This window comes from Rhinatrema bivittatum, chromosome 2 (genome assembly GCF_901001135.1).
Source record: "Rhinatrema bivittatum chromosome 2, aRhiBiv1.1, whole genome shotgun sequence".
NCBI lineage: Eukaryota > Metazoa > Chordata > Amphibia > Gymnophiona > Rhinatrematidae > Rhinatrema > Rhinatrema bivittatum.
In genome coordinates, this window is record NC_042616.1 from 18,161,489 (window position 1) to 18,183,442 (window position 21,954).

Sequence of the window (21,954 nt, forward strand, 5' to 3'; positions counted from 1 at the left end):
CAAACCAAGTTGAGTCACACTACAACACCGAGCACATTTTGTGGGCAGACCCAGGCAGCACCGTCCTGTACAGCATCGCACGCGGGCAGACCCAGGTAACACCATCCTGTACAGCATCGCACGCGCAGCATCGCACGCGGGCAGACCCAGGCAGCACCGTCCTGTGCAGCATCGCACGCGCAGCATCGCACGCGGGCAGACCCAGGCAGCACCGTCCTGTGCAGCATCGCACACGGGAAGAGCAGCAGCAGCAACAAAAGCAAAGAAATCTTCAGACTGTGCAGCTACAGCCAGGTATCAGGAGGGGGGAATCGGTGTGAGTGTGGGGGGCAGAGATGTGCTCGGAGGAGGGAATCGTGTGTGAGGGGGGCAGAGATGTGCTCGGAGGAGGGACTCGTGTGGAGGGGGGGCAGAGATGTGCTCGGAGGAGGGAATCGTGTGTGTGAGGGGGGGCAGAGATGTGCTCGGAGGAGGGAATCGTGTGTGAGGGGGGGCAGAGATGTGCGTGAGGGGGGGGGCAGAGATGTGCTCGGAGGGGGGAATCGTGTGTGGGAGAGGGGGCAGAGATGGGCTCGGAGGAGGGAATCGTGTGTGGGAGAGGGGGCAGAGATGTGCTCGGAGGGGGGAATCGTGTGTGGGAGAGGGGGTAGAGATGTGCTCGGAGGAGGGAATCGTGTGTGTGAGGGGGGGCAGAGATGTGCTCGGAGGAGGGAATCGTGTGTGAGGGGGGGGCAGAGATGTGCTCGGAGGAGGGACGCGTGTGTGGGGGGGGGCAGAGATGTGCTCGGAGGAGGGACTCGTGTGTGAGGGGGGGCAGAGATGTGCTCGGAGGAGGGAATCGGTGTGTGTGAGGGGGGGCAGAGATGTGCTCGGAGGAGGGGAATCGTGTGTGGGAGGGGGGGGCAGAGATGTGCTCGGAGGAGGGAATCGTGTGTGAGGGGGGGGCAGAGATGTGCTCGGAGGAGGGACTCGTGTGTGAGGGGGGGCAGAGATGTGCTCGGAGGAGGGAATCGTGTGTGGGAGAGGGGGCAGAGATGTGCTCGGAGGAGGGGACTCGTGTGTGAGGGGGGGCAGAGATGTGCTCGGAGGAGGGAATCGTGTGTGGTGGAGAGGGGGGCCAGAGATGTGCTCGGAGGGGGGAATCGTGTGTGAGGGGGGGCAGAGATGTGCTCGGAGGAGGGACTCGTGTGTGTGGGGGGGGGGCAGAGATGTGCTCGGAGGAGGGAATCGTGTGGGTGGGAGGGGGGCAGAGATGTGCTCGGAGGAGGGAATCGTGTGTGGGAGGGGGGGCAGAGATGTGCTCGGAGGGGGGAATCGTGTGTGAGGGGGGGGCAGAGATGTGCTCGGAGGAGGGAATCGTGTGTGGGGGGGGGGCAGAGATGTGCTCGGAGGAGGGAAGTGTGTGGGGGGGCAGAGATGTGCTCGGAGGAGGGAAATCGTGTGTGGGAAGGGGGGCAGAGATGTGCTCGGAGGAGGGAATCGTGTGTGGGGGGGGGCAGAGAGATGTGCTCGGAGGAGGGAATCGTGTGTGGGAAGGGGGGCAGAGATGTGCTCGTCGGAGGGAAATCGTGTGTGGGAGAGGGGGGCAGAGATGTGCTCGGAGGGGGGAATCGTGTGGGGGGGGGGCAGAGATGTGCTCGGAGGAGGGATCGTGTGTGGGAAGGGGGCAGAGAGATGTGCTCGTCGGAGGGGACTCGTGTGTGGGAGGGGGGGCAGAGATGTGCTCGGAGGGGGGAATCGTGGGGGGGGGGGCAGAGATGTGCTCGGAGGAGGGACTCGTGTGTGGGAGGGGGGGCAGAGATGTGCTCGTCGGAGGGAATGTGTGTGGGAGAGGGGGCAGAGATGTGCTCGTCGGAGGGAATCGTGTGTGGGGGGGGGCAGAGATGTGCTCGGAGGAGGGACTCGTGTGTGGGGGGGGCAGAGATGTGCTCGGAGGAGGGAATCGTGTGTGAGGGGGGGCAGAGATGTGCTCGGAGGAGGGACTCGTGTGTGTGGGGGGGGGGGCAGAGATGTGCTCGGAGGAGGGAATCGTGTGTGGGAGGGGGGGCAGAGATGTGCTCGGAGGAGGGAATCGTGTGTGGGAGGGGCAGAGATGTGCTCGGAGGGGGGAATCGTGTGTGAGGGGGGGCAGAGATGTGCTCGGAGGAGGGAATCGTGTGTGGGAGGGGGGGCAGAGATGTGCTCGGAGGAGGGAATCGTGTGTGAGGGGGGGCCGGAGATGTGCTCGGAGGAGGGAATCGTGTGTGGGAGGGGGGGCAGAGATGTGCTCGGAGGAGGGAATCGTGTGTGGGGGGGGGCAGAGATGTGCTCGGAGGAGGGAATCGTGTGTGGGAAGGGGGCAGAGAGATGTGCTCGTCGGAGGGAATCGTGTGTGGGAGAGGGGGCAGAGATGTGCTCGGAGGGGGGAATCGTGTGGGGGGGGGGCAGAGAGATGTGCTCGGAGGAGGGAATGTGTGTGGGAAGGGGGGCAGAGATGTGCTCGTCGGAGGGAACTCGTGTGTGGGAGGGGGGGCAGAGATGTGCTCGGAGGGGGGAAATGTGTGGGGGGGGGGCAGAGATGTGCTCGGAGGAGGAGGACTCTGTGTGGGAGGGGGGGGCAGAGATGTGCTCGTCGGAGGAATCGTGTGTGGGAGAGGGGGCAGAGATGTGCTCGGCGGAGGGAATCGTGTGTGGGGGGGGGCAGAGATGTGCTCGGAGGAGGGACTCGTGTGTGGAGGGGGGGCAGAGATGTGTCGGAGGGGGGAATCGTTGTGGGGGGGGGGCAGAGATGTGCTCGGAGGGGGACTCGTGGTGGGAGGGGGGGCAGAGATGTGCTCGGAGGAGGGAATCGTGTGTGGGAGAGGGGGCAGAGATGTGCTCGGAGGAGGGAATCGTGTGTGGGAGAGGGGGCAGAGATGTGCTCGGAGGGGGGAATCGTGTGTGGGAGGGGGGCAGAGATGTGCTCGGAGGGGGGAATCGTGTGTGGGAGGGGGGGCAGAGATGTGCTCGGAGGAGGGAATCGTGTGTGAGGGGGGGCAGAGATGTGCTCGGAGGAGGGAATGTGTGTGGGAAGGGGGGCAGAGGTGCTCGGAGGAGGGAATCGTGTGGGGGGGGGGCAGAGATGTGCTCGGAGGAGGGAATCGTGTGGGGAAGGGGGCAGAGATGTGCTCGGAGGAGGGAATCGTGTGTGGGAGAGGGGGGCAGAGATGTGCTCGTCGGGGGAATCGTGTGTGGGAGAGGGGGCAGAGCTCGGAGGGGGGAATCGGGTGTGTGGGGGGGGGCGGCAGAGATGTGCTCGGAGGGGGACTCGTGTGGGGAGGGGGGGCAGAGATGTGCTCGGAGGAGGGACGGTGTGGGGGGGGGGCAGAGATGTGCTCGGAGGAGGGAATCGTGTGTGGGAGAGGGGGCAGAGATGTGCTCGGAGGGGAGGGGAGGGAATCGTGTGTGAGGGGGGCAGAGATGTGCTCGGAGGGGGGAATCGGGGTGTGGGGGGGGGGGCAGAGATGTGCTCGGAGGGGGGGGGAAGGGGTGGGGGTGTGTGGGGGGGGGAGAGATGTGCGTGGGGGGGGCAGAGATGTGCTCGGAGGGGGGAATCGTGTGTGGGGGGGCAGAGATGTGCTCGGAGGAGGGAATCTGTGTGTGGGGGGGGCAGAGATGTGCTCGGAGGGGGGAATCGTGTGGGGGGGGGCAGAGATGTGCTCGGAGGAGGGAATCGGGGTGTGTGGGGGGGGGGGCAGAGATGTGCTCGGAGGGGACTGTGTGTGGGGGGGGGCAGAGATGTGCTCGGAGGGGGGAATCGTGTGTGGGGGGGGGGCAGAGATGTGCTCGGAGGGGGGAATCGGGGTGTGTGGGGGGGGGGCAGAGATGTGCTCGGAGGGGGGAATCGTGTGGGGGGGGGGCAGAGATGTGCTCGAGGGGGGAATCTGTGGGGGGGGGGGGCCAGAGATGTGCTCGGAGGGGGGAATCTGTGTGGGGGGGGGCCAGAGATGTGCTCGGAGGGGGGAATCTGTGTGGGGGGGGGGGGCAGAGATGTGCTCGGAGGGGGAATCTGTGTGTGGGGGGGCAGAGATGTGCTCGGAGGGGGGAATCTGTGTGGGGGGGGGGGGCAGAGATGTGCTCGGAGGGGGGAATCTGTGTGTGGGGGGGGGCCAGAGATGTGCTCGGAGGGGTTATTTGTGTATGGGGCTGGTGTTTTTTAATTTGTCCTACACCACTTTTAATTTCATGTAATTATTTTCTCGTTTCTTCTCCCTGCAGCAGATCTCCTTTGTAGGAAAGCCTGGCCATACCTGCTGTTTCCGTCCTTGGCTTCTACGCTACTGAATGGTTTTGATCTCCTATGGCTAAAGTGAGGAACTGTTCCAAGTACGGTAATAGGTACCGCAAAGCGTGGGAAGAGGAACGGGAACTCAAAGCATGGATTCAGCCTGCTGTTGGCAATGGGAGTAAGGCTGCTTGCACATTTTGTAAATGCGAAATCCGTGCGTATCGTGCAGACCTCCTGCAACACGCTAAAACGGAGAAACATGTAAAAAATGCAGCTCCTTTGTCATCTAGGGGGCTCGCAGACATTGGTGTTCCTGCGGTAAAAGGAAACGTTACTGTGCAGCAGCAGGAACTTAAGTACGCTTGTTTTGTAGCCTGTCACTGTGCGGTATCTACTGTTGATCACCTATGGGAGTTGACAGCCGCCATGCATAACGAAGACATCAGGCTTCACAGAACTAAGTGTACGGCCTTAATTTGCAATGTGCTAGCGCCCTGCTTACTCGAGGAACTGGTGCAGGACATCAGCAAGGTGCCATACTCGTTGATTGTCGATGAAAGCACAGACGTAAGTTCCACAAAACAACTGTGTGTCGTGGTGAGGTACTTCAGCAGAGCTTTAAACAGAATGGTTTCCACATTCCTTGGCTTAATCGACCTGGAGAGTGAAACGGCGGATGGTATAGCCTCATCGGTGCTGGGGTTTCTGAAAAAACTGAACCTTGATTTCAGCAAGTGTATTGGAATAGGTACCGATGGATGCAATGTTATGATTGGCACACACGACTCGGTGTACAGCAACCTGAGAGAAGTAAATGCAGATCTACAGCTGGTTAAGTGCGTGTGTCACTCACTCCAGCTGTGTGCAAGCAAAGCTGTAGAACAACTTCCTCAGCATTTAGAGTTTTTAGTGGGACGATCGTATTCTTGGTTTTCTCACAGTGCCCAGCGACAGAGGAATTATGCAAACTTGTACAGGACAATACATGCTGGACAGGAGCCTCTCAGGCTTGTTCGGCTGTCAAACACCAGATGGTTGTCCATGTACAATTGCTGCGAACGTGTTCTGTCTCAGTGGGATGAATTAAAACTACACTTTGACTGGTGCAAATTCAAGGAAAACTGTTACGATGCTGAAGTTTTGGCAAGCATGTACCATGACGACATCAATAGGTTATATCTGCATTTTCTGACACCAATACTGCAGCAGTTTCACAGAATTAACAAACTATTTCAACTGGAATCCGGCAATCGCTTTGCAATGCAAGACAGCCTGCTGTCATTCTTTCGCTCGCTATTGCTGCGCTTCGTGAGCCCTGCGTTTGTACCGTCGTCTGATGAGGATCTTCTTGCTTTGAATCTTTCCGATGCATCTATCTTCCTGCCTGTAGCGGCAGTTGATTTCGGAGCAGTTTTCCGTCTCGCGCTTCAAGAGCTGAAAGTCGATGAAACCAAAGTGCCTGATGTAAAGAATCATTGCCTGGGGTTCCTGATCGAGGCCGCAAAGCAAATACAGAACAGACTCCCGGAGAACACAAAGCTGTGGCGATCGCTGACGTCTTTCAGCCCTTCTGCAATACTGTCTCAAGTGAAACAGCCGCTTTACGCTCTGGAGCTTATCAAATTATTCAGAGGTGATATAGGGATGCTGGACCTTCAGTACAAATCCCTCAGTCTGGTGCAATGGAAGACTGCCGATGACACAAACCCAGAAGCACTATGGAGAGAGGTTTACAACTTCAGAGATGCTAGTGGTGACCGTGCTTATGGGACTCTGGCATTGTTTGCTCTTTCGCTTTTAGCACTGCCCCTGAGTAACGCAGATGTTGAGAGAGTATTCTCGCAAGTAAAGGTAATAAAGTCCAAGACAAGAAACCGGATGGCCACTGCGACTCTTTCTGCAATATTGCAAGTGCGTTATGGAATGGGACGCCAGGGTGTTTGCTGTACCAGCTTCGTGCCAGGCAGTGATATGCTGAAGCGATTCAACGAAAATCTGTATGGTGACAATGCTGACCAGATAGAGAATGAAGAACTGGCCGATATCACTAATTGTCAGACCTTGTTTTAGTTACAGTTTATTACAATAAAGTCAGCTGTTTTGGGTGCATTACAAAAGTATTTCAAGCGTTAAATGTTATAAAAAATTAAAAACAAGTTTCAATCTCACATTTTTTGGGCTTGGTTTTTTTTTTCTTTTTGGAAAAAAGTGCTTGTTCTTTCATAAAAACCTGGCAACCTGGGGGGGCGTGGTTTCGCCGCGATCTAGGATGGCCGCACGCTTTTAGAGCTCCGCTCCCAGCCTCCTCCCGATAGCTGAAAAACGGGACTCCAACCCTCGTTTCACCCCCGCTAAGCTGCAGCAGACGTCGGATTCAGCTTTTGATGGCGGCCAAAGAAAAAACAAGCAAACTTCAGCGCTTTTCTTTCGTGAAGGCCGCGCAGGAGATGCAGGACTCCGGGCCCTCGGGACCAGACAACATGGCGGACGCAGCGGAGCGCCCCGAGCTGGAGGCCCCGATCCTCTCCCCTCCCCACGTCCCCGACAAGGCTGCCTGCGACGCGGACCTACCCACAAAAGCTGTGCTCCGGGACTGGTTTATAGAGCTTAGGACCGAGATGAAACAGCACAAAAATGAACTTTTGCAGTCCTTTGCTGAAACGCGGGAGGAAATGAGAGCCCTGGGGCAGCGCGTGGACAATATCGACGTCATGGTGGAGGGGCAGGCTATGGCGATCCGGGATCTATCCCAGGCCAAAACTGAGGTACAGACAGAGATCGCTGCTCTTAATGAAAAACTAGAGGACTTAGAAAACCGCAGCAGAAGGTCCAATATCAGAATAAGAGGGATTCCAGAGTCCCCTGACTATGTAGACTGCCATGCTATAGCCCAGGAAATTTGCCAATTTATCCTGACCCAGGACCCCCTCACTGAAGGCTCGGTTTCTAACCCTGAGGGCCCACGCATCGCCATAGAACGAGCACACCGGTCTCTTGGGCCTCGACGAGCTACTGGGCCACGGGACCTAATTATCAATCTCCAGAGTTTCTCCCGGAAGGAGAAAATCATGCTGATCGCCAGGAGCAAAAGGCTTTGGGGGTGGAGAAACCTGGAGATAGCTCTCTTTCAAGACCTTGCTCCCAGCACTTTGCGGAAGAGATACGAATTGAGAGAAGTCACTCAGGCGCTACGCAGTGCAGACGTCCGGTACAGGTGGCAGTTCCCATTTGCTTTAACTTTTCAGCATCAGGGAATCGCCCACCGCCTGAAGACGACGGAGGAGGCAGTAAAGGTTTTTGCTCAAATTGGGCTGGAACTCCGTCTTTCTCAACCCCCCCAAGCGAGGAAGTCCCCTCCTAGAGATCCTAAATCGCATTGGCAAACGGCTTGGAAATCTAGGCGCAGGAACCGCGCCAAACCGGCTCCCGATGCTGAAGCACTCTCGGATCAAGGGTGACATGGACGGTCTGGGTGTATACCCTGTCTTATTACTCTGGTTGGGGGACTGTTTTCACATGTTTTCATGTTTTACATGTTTTCATGTTTCTGCAGCTTAGCTATCTTTTGTTCTTACTAATTCGCTTTCTTAAATGCGCATTGTCTTGCTTTTCATTGATGTTTATTGCTGCTGCTTATGATGGGTTGGACTAATCGCATAGGGGGAGGCTGGGGGATGGGTGGCCTCTTGGAGGGTAGGCCCCACAACCCCAGCAGGGACTCTGCACAACTGAATGTGCGGATCCGGAAATAGGGGGATTTATACCTGGCCCTTTGGTACCCTACTGACCCTGTACACCTCTACGCTGGGACACATGGTTTGGTCTGGGGGCGGGGAGCCTCAAGCGCCTTTTGGCACACGTTTATCCTTACACTGTCAGGAGATTAGGCTGTCACGATTCTATATAGAGGACCATTATGACTCGATTTCTCACTCTTAATGTGAAGGGCCTGAACACCCGTGCGAAACGAGATCTGCTCTTCAGGGAGTTGAATAGCAGCAAAGCCACCATTGTGTTCCTGCAAGAAACGCATATTCGCAAAAGGCACGAACACTTGCTGAGATCGAAGGACTACCCCCACGCTTTCCTGGCGGCGGCAAACAACACCTCTAGGTATGCAGGCACTGGTATCTTAATCTCCACTTCTGTAACCTTTGAATGTCTGGCATGGCGGCTTGACCCACAGGGGAGGTATGTCCTCCTTAAGCTTAAAGTGGGTTCTCTCATATTCACTCTGCTTTCTATCTACGCTCCCCACAAGGAGCAGGCTATCTTTTGGAAGCAAATACAAACCCTGCTGAATGATGAGACAGAAGGTTTTTTAATCATTGGCGGTGACTTCAACCTCACGTTGTGCCCGGAGAAAGACAACTCCCACTGTACCAATATCCTTTCTCGACGGATTACTCGAAAAGTACGATCCATTATTGGCTCCATCTCCCGTCGTTGGAACTTACTGGATGTTTGGAGGCACCGCTACCCAACAGCTAGAATGTACACCTTTTATTCCAACCCGCATAAAACCTACTCGCGGATTGATCTCTTCTTGCTGGATCAAGGTCTGCTGCCCAGACTTAAAGAAGCGGATATCCATGCGATTTCCTGGTCCGATCACGGTGCGGTCACGGTGGACCTCTTGGACAATAGAGCAATCGGCGGTCAGGCTTACTGGAAGTTGAATGCTTCTCTTCTGAAAAACGACTCTTTTAAGGAAAAGCTCCTGACGCATGTTCGAGAGTATTTTCAGCTCAATACGGGCCGGGAGGTCTCTGTAAGCACCGTCTGGGAGTGCTCGAAAGCGGTAGTCCGCGGCTTATGCATAGCAAGAGCAGTAGCCCTTAAAAAGGACCGAGAAGCTAAAGATACATTGTTAAGGATGGAGATTGACCGCCTGGCAAAGTTACACATGTCCAATCTCTCGCCCAACACCTATAGCAAATTACCGACTGCACGTCAACAGCTCCTGCAGTTACATGCAGCACGGACCTCTTTCCATTTAGAGCGCCTCAAACAAACGTACTTCGAGGGCAGCGATAAAGCCGGTCGGCTCCTAGCCCGCCAATTGAAGGAACGGGTCATGCGAAGTATGATTTCCAAGATACGAACCCCTTCTGGTAATATTACTACGGATCAGGAAGAGATCCGGAAGAGCTTCGTCGACTTCTATGCTCACCTATACAGGGGGGATGAGACGATCTCCCTTACTGATATCTTGTCTTACCTGGAATCAGTTCCACTCCCTTCCCTCTCTGCAGAACAGCAAACATACCTTGACTCTCCAATCACAGAGGCGGAAGTTCGGGATGTAATCAAAAATTTAAAAAATGGAAAATCTCCCGGATTAGATGGCCTTTCTAGTGAATACTATCGTGAACTCTCCAGTGAACTAGCCGGCCCCATGGTCTCCCTATTTAATTACATCCGCGATGGGGGCTCCTTTCACGAGCACGCCAACATAGCTGGCATCACCATCATTGCCAAACCAGGCCGGGATCCCACTATTTGTGGTTCCTACCGCCCCATCTCTCTTATTAATCAAGATTTAAAGATCTTAGCTCGAGTACTCGCCTTACGACTCAATCTGTACTTGCCTGGCCTCGTCAGCTCCGACCAAGTAGGATTCATTCCCCAACGCATGGCAGCTGACAATGTCCGCAAAATTATAGACCTCATTTGGTGGGTAAAGAAGGAAAATATACCTGCTGTCCTCCTAGCCATAGATGCGGAAAAGGCCTTTGACCTTGTACATTGGCCGTTCTTATTCCAGACGTTACGAGCCATGAATTTTGGGAACTCCTTTTTGCAATGGTTACACCAGCTCTACGCGGCCCCGAAAGCGACAGTAAAAGTGAATGGGACATATGGGCCATGTTTTACTATCGGGCGCGGCACTAGCAGGGCTGCCCCCTGTCACCTTTGCTTTTTTGCCATCTTCCTGGAACCTCTGGCCTCCCGAGTCCGACACACTACGCACATCCAAGGGATTGCACTTCAGGGTCATCAGTACACCATTTCCCTGTTTGCGGACGACATTCTGTTCACCCTAGCTGATCCTGTCCAATCTCTGGCGGCCGTGCAGAGGAATTCACTGCATTCAGTAGTGTCTCTGGGTTCAAGGTTAACTCCGACAAATCTGAGATCCTTAATATCAATCTTCCCCAGGCGGATATCAACGCTATCAAGGCAACGTTTCCCTATAAATGGGCAACGGGCACCTTGAAATATCTGGGGATTCACCTCAGTGCCTCTTTGGAAGACCTATACAAACTCAACTATGAAGTGCTCTTTAAGGCGATTGATCGTGATCTCCTTCGCTGGTATCAACGGCCTTTCTCCTGGCTCGGACGGATAGCTATCACGAAGATGAATAATTCTACCTAGGCTATTCTACCTCTTCTCTACCCTCCCTCTCTACCTGTCTGCCACACTACTGAAGAAGTTAGAGAAAAAAATTTTTGATTTTATCTGGAGGGAAGCGGCCCCCCGCGTGGCGCGTCGCATTTTGTGTTTATCAAAAAGGATGGAGGCCTGGGGGTCCCGAACCTTACTGCTTATTACGCAGCGGCCCAACTGAAAGCCATCGTGGATATTCATAAGACCTTGGAGGCTAAACAATGGGTGCGTGCAGAGCAAGCCATGCTGGGTACAATGTCCATCAGTGCTCTGTTTTGGCAACCTCGCCGAACGTGGCGTCCGGTCACCTGCATGCCGTGGGCGCTTCAGACGACTCTGCTGATCTGGAGCACGTGGAAGACCAAACTAGTTGGCTCTTTTCTCTATTACTATCAATCGTCTCTATTCACCACGACACAGTTTCCAGCGGGTTTTACCTCGACCGCCTTTTGCACCTGGTCCCAGGCTGGTGTGCTGACGCTTGGACATGTCTATCAGGGAGGCCAACTGTTATCTTTCCCACAAGTCTGCCTACAGTATAATATCCCGACGGAGAATTATCTACCCTACGCGCAGCTACGGCACTTTCTACTCCATCTCACACGTCGACGGGAACTTAGACCCACTCGCTCGCTTTTTGAGCATTTCTGCGCGGGAGCAGACAAGCTCACTAAGGTCGCTTCCAAGATTTATGGTCTTCTGAACACAGCGCCCCTAGCTCTCCCACCCCATCTTCGCCAGTGGGAAAAAGACTTGGGAGAATCTCTGGATCCAAGAGAATGGGGCTCCATTTTTGCGCTGGCTAGCCGTTGCTCCATATCGGCGAGGCTCCAGGAAAACTGCTTCAAGCTGCTTTTTCGGTGGCACTTAACACCACAACGTCTGCACACCATCTCGGCTAAATACTCTCCCCTTTGCTGGCGCAACTGCGGGTTCGAGGGTACCTTTTGGCACACCTGGTGGGCCTGCCCCCACGTCGCCCGCTTCTGGTCGGACCTGCAGCATTGGTTTGCTGACCTCTTACATGTACCTGTCACTCTGACTGCTAAGGCGGTGCTTTTGGATGGTCAGATTGTGGGGTTGGATAGAGACCAGCGGAAGTTTGGCAGTCAAGTTTGGATTGCAGCGAGACTTTTGATAGCCAAATACTGGAAGAGCGATCGCTTACCCACGGTGGCAGAGGTCACAGGCCTTGTACGACATCACAAGCGGTTGGATTATCTCACGGCCCTTCGTCACAAGCGACTTGACTCTCACCGGAGGACCTGGACCTTCCTCCCTGCCTCATAAGTGCCTCTCATGAGTGCCTACTTTGGTCCTCATCGTAGTTCCCGGGTGGGCGGGTGACTTCACATTACTAGTGTTCCTTCACCTTCTAAGTGTTCCTTCGCTCAGATGGTCCCTCAGTCAGAGCTAGCCATCAGTAGTCGCCAGCGGGTGGCCTGTCCTCCACTGCACCTGAGTGGACGCTTAGTTTCCTATCCTTCCTCTATGTTTATATTGCTTACTCCTGAGAAGTGTTTCTTACTGATATCTGCCCCACTGCATATCCGAAGTTCAATAGTCCTTATCATGTCTCCCTGGTATTCCTTTTGGAGGGTACTAAATGCCGGGTAGGGGGGGAGGGGTGGGGAATGTTGTTTTATGACTTCATATGCGAACAACTGTAATAATTCAAGATCCATATATTGATGTGGTATTCTGTTTATTCTGGTGTACATGTTCTAGTCACAGTTGGTTCTTATGCTGGTTATGCAAAATTAATAAAATGTTTTAAACACAAAAAACCTGGCAACCTGGGGTACATTGGGAAGTGTAGTCCCAAGACATGGTTTGTTGTAATTGTCCGATTAAAAAAATAAGCCCAGTTCTTTTTCTAATAAGCAAAATGGATAATTCTGCTTCTGACCGAGTGCAAGTCCCTGTAAGGAGAGTGAAGACAGGTGAAAAGAAGGGAAGAGCAGAGAGAGAGAGAGGAGGAAGGAGGGAGCAAGTCTGGGGACAGAGCCCAGAGAGAGGAAGCGAGACAGAGAAGCCAGCTGGGCAGGGAGAGGGAAGCAGGAGCAAAGAACGAATGAGGGAGGCTAGAGAAGAGAGGGGAAGAAGGGAGGTGGGAGGGAGCCTGGGGACAGAGCGGTGCGAGGAGAAGCAGGAGAGAGGGAGGCTGGGGGTGGAAGGATAGGATCCTGGGACACAGCGGAGAGAGGAAGGAGAGAGCAATGCTGAGGGAGATAGGAAGGAGAGTCTGGACAGCAGGGAGAGGAGAAGCATAAGGGAGGGAGGGAGGCTGGGGAAGCGAAAGAGAATGGGAGAGAGGCTGGGGCTGAGCCGGCTCTGACTGCTTCCATCTCCTGCTTTGCCCAGCAGCAGGAACTGAACCTGCACACAAGACAGGGAGGGAGGGAAGGAAAGAGGCCTACGGCTGACAGCTTTTGCTGACTGAAACCAGAGGGGATGCATGTGTAAAGGGATATACAGAGTAAAATAAATAAGTTAGACTTACCTGTCCTAGACTCCTTTATTATCTCCTAAGGAACTATTTAGAAGCTATCTTTATAAATGTCTTGAAAGATACAGAAATAACAGTACCCTTAATATCTAGACTATATTATAGTTCTCAACCTGTAGCTACGGGAGATATACAAGACCAAAAGAAGATACAAATCTGTCAGAACTTTTAGAAAAGTCATCCGCTATGGAGAGAAAGACCGGAGCTATTCTAATTGTTCAATTTGCAGATATTTCCCAGAGGGGATACTCTTCTTGGATTATATTTTAAATATCAAAATGTTAATTTCCATGGCTATCCAATCAGAGTCTTTCCCTGACATATCTTTCAATACACAGTTAAGAAGAAGAGTTTCTTTTGATGAGAGACAGGGTTATACAGCGAGGGGGCCAAGTTTATTCTACGTTTTCTTAGTATTATATCAAAATACGAGGTATGTGTTTAATCAGCCTGAACAACTTCGCTCCTACCTTGACTCCTAACTCCATATTTCCCCTTAGTTAATAAAAGGGGGGGGGGGGATTTAGTTATATATGGTTGAGAGACAAATGTTATTGTTGTATTGCTGATATATTCTGCTCTCTTCATTTCTTAGCCAGTCTCTTTAATTGCTGCTAAGAGGAATTCTAGGTTTCACAGAATGTATATATAATATTTCTCTTATAGGTTGTCCTATTATAATTGTATTCTTGATACAAGCTGTGTAATATCTTTTTGGAACTTGAAAAGTTTAATAAAAATATAAATAAAAGAAGACTTACCTGTCCTGTAGTTCCACAAGTGGAGTCCAGAAGGTTCAGATTTTCTGGGGGCCAGAGGCAGGACAGAGACTGAAGACAGCGCCCAGTAGAGATGTGAATCGGATCCGATATCAGTTCCGATTCACATCTCTAGCGCCCAGTCCTGCTATGATGGACTGCCAGAGGCAAAGGACAGACGGAACTGAAGGAAGAAGAAGAAGACCCCGTGAGAGAAGACTAGGACGGCAGCTCCCCAGAAGCAGCGGCTGTGCTGCCGGTGATCAGCCTCGGATTAGTGCCTTGTGGCAACGAGCAGGACGTGCGCTCAGAATGCAAAGGCCTCCGGACCAAGGCTGGGTCACAGCCGATGATGGGGGGGAAAGCATTTCAGGAAGCGACAACAAGCACTGGAGAGAACAAGGCAGAGGGGGAATAAACGGCTGAAGCGAGTAACCGGGAGGCTTGAGCTACTATTTATTTTATTTATTTAAGGTTTTTATATACCGGCATTCATGAAAAACACGTCATGCTGGTTTACATAAAACAGGAGTGCAGTAGATACATCAAACTAGAACTGTTGTGTTGGAAGGTACAGTTACAATTAACAAGGGTAGAAGAACTGGGAGAAGGAGGAAATGAAAGGATAGATTAGTAACGGTTAAACTATATACAAACTTTCAATTTTTTTTTTTTTATTATTATGTAAGCCGACCATTGACTATCAGTGGTCGGCTTACATAATAATAAAAAAAAAGAAAGACTGACCCTGCTGCCAGTGATCTCCTCCTGAGATGAGAGCTGCACATGGAGGAGAAGGAGAGAGGAAGCTGCTGACCTCCTGCTGCTGTCACTGCTGAGGGTGTCTTAAGGCTGATTTTGGTATTTTTTATTATCTTTTACTTTGTGGTGGAGCTGCTGGATAGGGGAAGGCAGGTTAGAAAGGAGAGTGCGGGAACTTCAGTGAGGTCATCACTGAAACGAGTATTGCGAGTACTGTGAGGGGGGGAGGGGAAGGTTAGCAAGTTTAAGTAAAAAAAGAAGCTAATAAGCACAAACAGGAACTAATATTCAGGATACAAAAAAGGATACCTGCACAATGAAACTTCTCGGGAAGGAATTTTAGGTTCCTCATTAAACTGCGCCATTTTAAAACATAAGGAAGTGGATTGGAATCGCCCACCGCGTCATCAACAAGGTTGCGTGCGCGCCGGACGATCAGGTTAGGCAGAGAGGGCGTTTCCTAGGAGACGCAGCACCGGCCTCCCTGGTTACCGGGCGAGCAGGCTGGCGAAGGCGTACAAGAGGTCAGGCAGAGGCCAGTGCGGGGACTTACACCTCACAAGAGATTTGAAAGCCATTCAGGTTACACAAAAAAAAAATCAACTGAAAAGTCGGGTACTGCAGGGGAAAAATAAAAAAAAAAGAGAAAGACGTAAGCATAGGTTAAAGACAAAAAATAATGGGCTCGGAGGACTATTTGGCGCTATGATGTCATCAAGTACGGAGACCAAGCAGACAGAAAAGAGAGAAAGACGAGTTACAGAATCCGAGCAGCATTGATGGAGAAGGACCTGTTAAGCCAGTCCTCTCATTTCCAGGCCTAACTAATGTAGATAAGTGCAGTTATAGTGAAGGTGTGTATGATTATACATCGTCTGTTTCTGAAGCAGTAGTGCTAGGGTTATGAATTATATATTTTTTTTATTATTAGTTAGAATATAAAGTTGAAATAAAACAAGTGCCACACTTGTTGTAGTGTATGCGGACGATCCTGGAGCAGTGAAGGGAGTTAGCTTTTTGCTTCCTTTTAAGTTGTTTAAGATTAAGTTTAGGAGGAAGATTTCACGATAAAAGAAAGAAAGACCTGGCCAGCAGCGATAAAATTAAAGAAAAGAAGGAAGAAAGACAGATAAGTGACTGCTGCATTGATGAGCTCTCAAATTTAAAAGTAATTTCCTACTCGAGTTAATTAAAAGAAATATATAAGTAAAGTGATAAATATATATAGAGAGAGTAATAATAAAACAATTCTTATTTGTGATTGTATTTTAATTGTTTTTACTTGAAATTATTTCATGGAATTTTAATGTTATAAGGAAATAATATATATAAATTGTATATAAAGCTAATAATTTTTTTTTAAAAATGGGAAATATAAATAAAATTGAGAGTTTGAACTGGTTATTCCAATGATTTTTAAGCAGTAAATAGTATTTCTGTATTTAACATCTGACTACCTTGCTGCCACACGACCACACTGCTCGGCCACAGGAGTCTCCTAACAGAAGTACATTGATCCGGCTTACACATGCATGTGACTTCTCATTGCTGTCAGCATATTTTCCAAGCCTGGAGCATGGATCTCTGGAGCAAAAGACCGTTCGATGCCCCTAAGCCTGGGCAGCCCGCTCTGGATGCGAAGTCCCTGGACAGGGTGACCAACTGCCCGGTTGGGACCGGACATTGTACAGTATCCGGTTACAAGGGCAACTGGACCCTGTAAAACCCGGTCGGGCAAGGCCAGGGGCCAATCTGCGGTGGCAGCCTGGCAGCGCTCCAATCACCGGCCTGTTTTCGGGGCTCGGTTTGGCTCTCCTCCTGCTGTGCCGCACTTGCTGCTGCTTCGCGCTGTCCTCCTGGGAGTCGCAAACGGAAGAGGAGAGTCAAACTCGATCCACAAAGACAGACCGGCAGAGGGAAAAAATCAATGCTTGATTTGAAAGGGGGGAAAAAGGGAGGTGTGGGCGGCTGCAGCCCCCCAAGCGTCTGGTCCTCCTCCAAGGAAAAGCTGGCAACCCTCGCCCTGGAGTCCCCACAAGTTTGCCGATGGCTCATAGGGTTCAGTACCGCATGGGTCAGCGATCTCCTGAGCGATGGGCAGTGACATTCGGTCACCTCTGACATGCTGGACCCGCGCATGGGTGTGAGGCACCCACATGTGGCAAGTCAAGTGCTCACAGAGATATGAGGCCTTTCTAACCCCTGACCCTTCCAACCTGCTCGAGGAGATCCTTCAGGCTGGGAGTCCCCACCCTTTCCTGAACTGGGTCATCAGTCCCCCCACATCATCATGGACCCCTCAACCTCCCTGGTCCCCTCCCTATCCCCACAGCCTGAGCAGGTGGGGGGGATTTCCAACCAGTTCCTTTCTGTGCTGCACCTAGGAAGGTGATTGCCGGCCTCTTATTCTATTCAGTGCATCAATCCTGCCTGCAGAGATACGCCCTGGCGAGGAGCGTTAGGTGCATTGATTCTCCCTCTTTTCCCGCAGAGATACGCCCCGGCGAGGAGCGTTAGGTGCATTGATTCTCCCTCTTTTCCCGCAGAGATACGCCCTGGCGAGGAGCGTTAGATGCATTGAGTTTCCCTCTTTTCCCGCAGAGATACGCCCCGGCAAGGAGCGTTAGGTGCATTGATTCTCCCTCTTTTCCCGCAGAGATACGCCCTGGCGAGGAGCGTTAGGTGCATTGAGTTTCCCTCTTTTCCCGCAGAGATATGCCCCGGCGAGGAGTGTTAGGTGCATTGAGTTTCCCTCTCTTCCCGCAGAGATACACCCCGGCGAGGAGCATTATGTGCATTGATTCTCCCTCTTTTCCCGCAGAGATACGCCCCGGCGAGGAGCATTATGTGCATTGATTCTCCCTCTTTTCCCGCAGAGATACGCCCTGGCGAGGAGCGTTAGGTGCATTGATTCTCCCTCTCTTCCCGCAGAGATACGCCCCGGCGAGGAGCGTTAGGTGCATTGATTCTCCCTCTTTTCCCGCAGAGATACGCCCCGGCATAGGCTTTTATTTTCAGGGCAGTGGCCAAGTTCAATGGGCCTGTACAGGTACTGTGAGGTGGTCCTGCCCGTAGTTGCCATAGCCTTAGGGTCACACCTTGAGCAGGCAGAAGAACCCCCCCAACGTTTCCATGCCAGGGTAAATGCCCTCTAACCTGGAGTCTCTTGGTCAAATCTGGAGAGTTCCTAGGTATATTATAGGGCAGTGATTATAAACGCACCAAGATTAAGATCCCCACAGGAAATGTCACTTCCCCACATTTTGCTCCAAGGCTTCTCCCTTGGAGCTTCGTTAAAAGTCAGAATGACCCAGATGAGTCTAGGAAGGAGAAGGAGAAGTCAAACTCTGCCTCCACTAAAGGCCCAAAACAAGGGGGAAGCCAGGAAGCGGTCAGATGGCCTAAGGCCCCCAACCCTCCCACTACAAGAGACCCTGGCATACTTGTCAAAGCAGGGAGCCTGAGCAAAGGGACTTCTAAGTGCTCTGATGCCCCCCCCCCCCCCCATACACATCAGAGTTCAAAGTGCCCCTGATGATTAGGAAGGTGAGGACAGGGAGGAGGCAGGGACACTGCCCCAACCTCAGGAAAAAGAACACCTTGGCCACCCCAACTCATGAAATATGAGAACCATGATTTTTAATGACCCCCCCCCCCAGGGAAGGAACCCCCATGAATGTCATTGACCCTCTCCAAGGAGCGAATTCCTTCCATGAATATCACAGAACCTAGGGAGGGAGCCCTGCGGCTAACACCAACCCCCAGGGAAGGAACACATGGATGTTGCCCGCTCCCAGGGAGGGAACCCCATGGATGTCACGGAACCCCAGGGAGGGAAATCCATTGATGTTTCAATCCCAACGGGAGGGGACCCACAGGCTGCCACTGGCATCCATGGAACGAACTCACAAGTGGCCACTGGCTTCCAGGGAGGTATCAACAGCACAACTCTTTTTTTTTTTTATTAACATTTTTATTATTGAAACACAAAATAACAAATGAATAACAGTGATAGCGCACATGATGAATACAATATCAGCAGTATACACTTCGATTCAGATATAAACATTTGCCTCAATGTTACTTTTTACAACATTAAATTCCCTCCCTCCCGCCCGCCCATCCCCCTCTGGCAGCTAAGGTTAGAACAGGCGACTGTAGAAGGATTCTGGTGGGGAAGTCCGCTGATGCGAACATTAGAATGTGTGGACATGAGTTAGAGAAACTAAGACCCTCAGTGAAACCCTTACCCTCATCGTCTAGTTCAGCAACATCAAATAGGAGGCCGAGCACTGATTATGCGCCTTACCCCTGACTGTCTAACCAACTAATCTAAGGCTGCCATATTTTGAGAAAGGATTGTAATTCGTCTTGATGAACTGCTGGGAGGTGAGCCATTTGGTATGGATTATGAAGCCCATGAAGGACCTTGGCTAGGCTTGGTATCCAATTAAGTTTCCAATGTGCTGCCAGCTCTATCCTAGCTGCAATAAAGACTTGTTGAAGGAAATGCTGCTCCTCTTAATTTAAGGCGTCTACAGGTAAATTCAGGAGCATATGCCAAGGTTTCAGCTCCATGGTACACTGGAGAACTGAATAAGTCCATGAAAGTAGTAGTGGCCAATAATTCTCCAACTTGGGGCACTGCCACCATCTATGATAATACGTGGCCGTATTGCCACAGTTCCTCCAGCAGCTCTCCGATATTAAGGGAAGTAAATCTATGGTGTAATGCCACCTATATAGCATCAGGTAGCAGTTCTCCTGCAGATTGGCTGATATAGAACATTTATATGCTGTCGCAAAGATGATATCCCAGTCATTATCAGTGAGCGTCTGGTCAAAGTCACCATCCCAAGCCATTTGTTGGCAAAAGTGCCCTGTTGGTTTACTATTCAATAGAGTATACATTTTTTATATACTGCCACGTATATTATGAGCCTGGATAGAGTAATTTTCAAACAGAGTACCTGATAATCGTAACATTCCCTTTCTTGTTTCCTGTCTTTTTTTTTTTATGTAAACAATTTTATTGGGTTTAATCAAATACATAACAACACAGAGACGGGTGTGTTCAGATCCCTCTCTGAATGAACCTACCCAACAAACAGTATAGCATCCCCCCCCCGCCCCCCAGAACCCTTTCTTAACGCCCATTTAATTAAGTGGTAGAGACATAAGAACATAAGAAAATGCCATACTGGGTCAGACCAAGGGTCCATCAAGCCCAGCATCCTGTTTCCAACAGTGGCCAATCCAGGCCATAAGAACCTGGCAAGTACCCAAAAACTAAGTCTATTCCATGTTACCATTGCTAATGGCAGTGGCTATTCTCTAAGTGAACTTAAGCAGGTAATGGACTTCTCCTCCAAGAACTTATCCAATCCTTAAACACAGCTATACTAACTGCACGAACCACATTCTCTGGCAACAAATTCCAGAGTTTAATTGTACGTTGAGTAAAAAAGAACTTTCTCCAATTAGTTTTAAAAGTGCCGCATGCTAACTTCATGGAGTGCCCCCTAGTCTTTCTACTATCCGAAAGAGTAAATAACCGATTCACATCTACCCGTTCTAGACCTCTCATGATTTTAAACACCTCTATCATATCCCCCCTCAGCCGTCTCTTCTCCAAGCTGAAAAGTCCTAACCTCTTTAGTCTTGCAGGTTTGTCCCACGATGCATTGCTTGGAGGATTTCTGTCTTGTGAATAAAATTAAGGAGTTCAGCAATAATTACTCGCGGTTTCTCTGAAGGCGCCTGTTTTTGTCCAAGTCGATGAGCTCTTTCGATACGCAACGGCCCGCGCTCAGATGACAAAGAGAGTTCCTTCGTGAGCCATCGTTCCAAAATCCGGGGCAATTCTCTCTCCTCCAAGGACTCCGGTAGATCAACAAATCGTAAATTAGAACGGCGGGACCGATTTTCGAGGTCCTCCAGCTGTTCAGTATGACGGGCGAGCTCCGTCTGCAGCGACTCCGGGGTCGGCACGCGCAAGGGGGGTGCACATTTGTGCAACCTGCGTGCGTCGAGCCCAGCGCGAGCTGCCTGTTCTCTCCGAGGCCGCTCCGATTTCGGAGCGGCCTCGGAGAGAACTTTCCTTCACCCTCCCCCCACCTTCCCCTACCTAACCCACCCCCCGGCCCTATCTAAACCCCCCCCTAACTTTGCGCACGCCGGCCGGCAGCCCCGCTCCGTCCTCCGGTCCCGGGGGCTGGTCCGGAGGCCTCGACCATGCCCCCGGGCTGGCGCCCCGCCCCCGAAACGCTGCGTCGTTTCGGGAACGCCCCGGACACGCCCCCTCCCGCCCCTTTTCGAAAGCCCTGGGACTTACGCGCATCCCGGGGCTTTACGCACGCCGGCGGCCTATGCAAAATAGGCGCGCAGGCCTTTTAAAATCCACCCCTTAGGGAATAGCCACTGCTTACTTTTGGCATTAGCAGCATGGGATCTTCTTAGTGTTTGGGTAATTGCCAGGTTTGGCCTCTGTTGGAAACAGGATGCTGGGCTTGATGGACCCTTGGTCTGACCCAGTATGGCAGGTTCTTATGTTCTATGACCCTGTAAGAGGGGTATTGTTTCCTGCACTCTGGTGGGGCTTAAAGATGATGAGAGGTTATTCAGGGCCGCTGCCTGCCCTTTAAATTTCAGCCCGAGAGCATCAGGACGTGCTTTACCATCTCGATGCTCCTCGTAAAAATGAGCTAACTTTCAATAAAATTATACAGCCTGCAGTATTTGAGGCAAGTTGCCTTATTTTATTAGCATGAAATTAGTTAATAAGGAGCCGCTTTGCATATATTAGCATAGCCTATTTATATAAAGTAGCTCTTCTCCATACTCACATTATTTTTGTTTACATAATGCATGAAATGTAAATGTCACATGATATTGACTCTTTAGGCATTTTTCACATGATAAATAAATGCCAAACGCAGTTAAGAAAGTATCCCCTAAGTTTGTACCTGACACAATGGAGGGATAAGTATCGGTGGGAGAAACTGATTTTAATCCTGGCATTCAGCCCTATGCTTACTACTTATTTACCACTTACCATCCTCCCTGACCCCTGCACTATCCTCCTTCCCTCTGCCCCCAGTCCAATTAATCTGATGCTGCTGCAGCTCTCCTCCTCTGTGTCAGCTGTTGGGAAGGCAGCCACATGCAGGACCTTCCAGGCCATGTGGGTTAATGCAAACGCACCTCTCCCTTCTTCTGACCTATGCAGGCTGATGCATGCAGGGCTCTTCCTTCCAGGCCATGTGGGTTAATGCAAACCCACCTCT

The 21,954-nt window shown here is 51.5% G+C and overlaps 1 protein-coding gene across 1 annotated transcript; it reads left to right on the forward strand.

Annotated features, from left to right (window-relative positions):
- Positions 1-48: 48 nt before the first annotated feature.
- On the forward strand, positions 49-6,414 carry LOC115083609. Its single transcript, XM_029587530.1, has 2 exons — positions 49-294; positions 4,237-6,414. The coding sequence occupies exon 2, from the start codon at positions 4,319-4,321 to the stop codon at positions 6,314-6,316; it is 1,998 nt and encodes a 665-aa protein (XP_029443390.1). The 5' UTR covers positions 49-294; positions 4,237-4,318; the 3' UTR covers positions 6,317-6,414.
- The last annotated feature ends 15,540 nt before the right edge of the window (positions 6,415-21,954 follow it).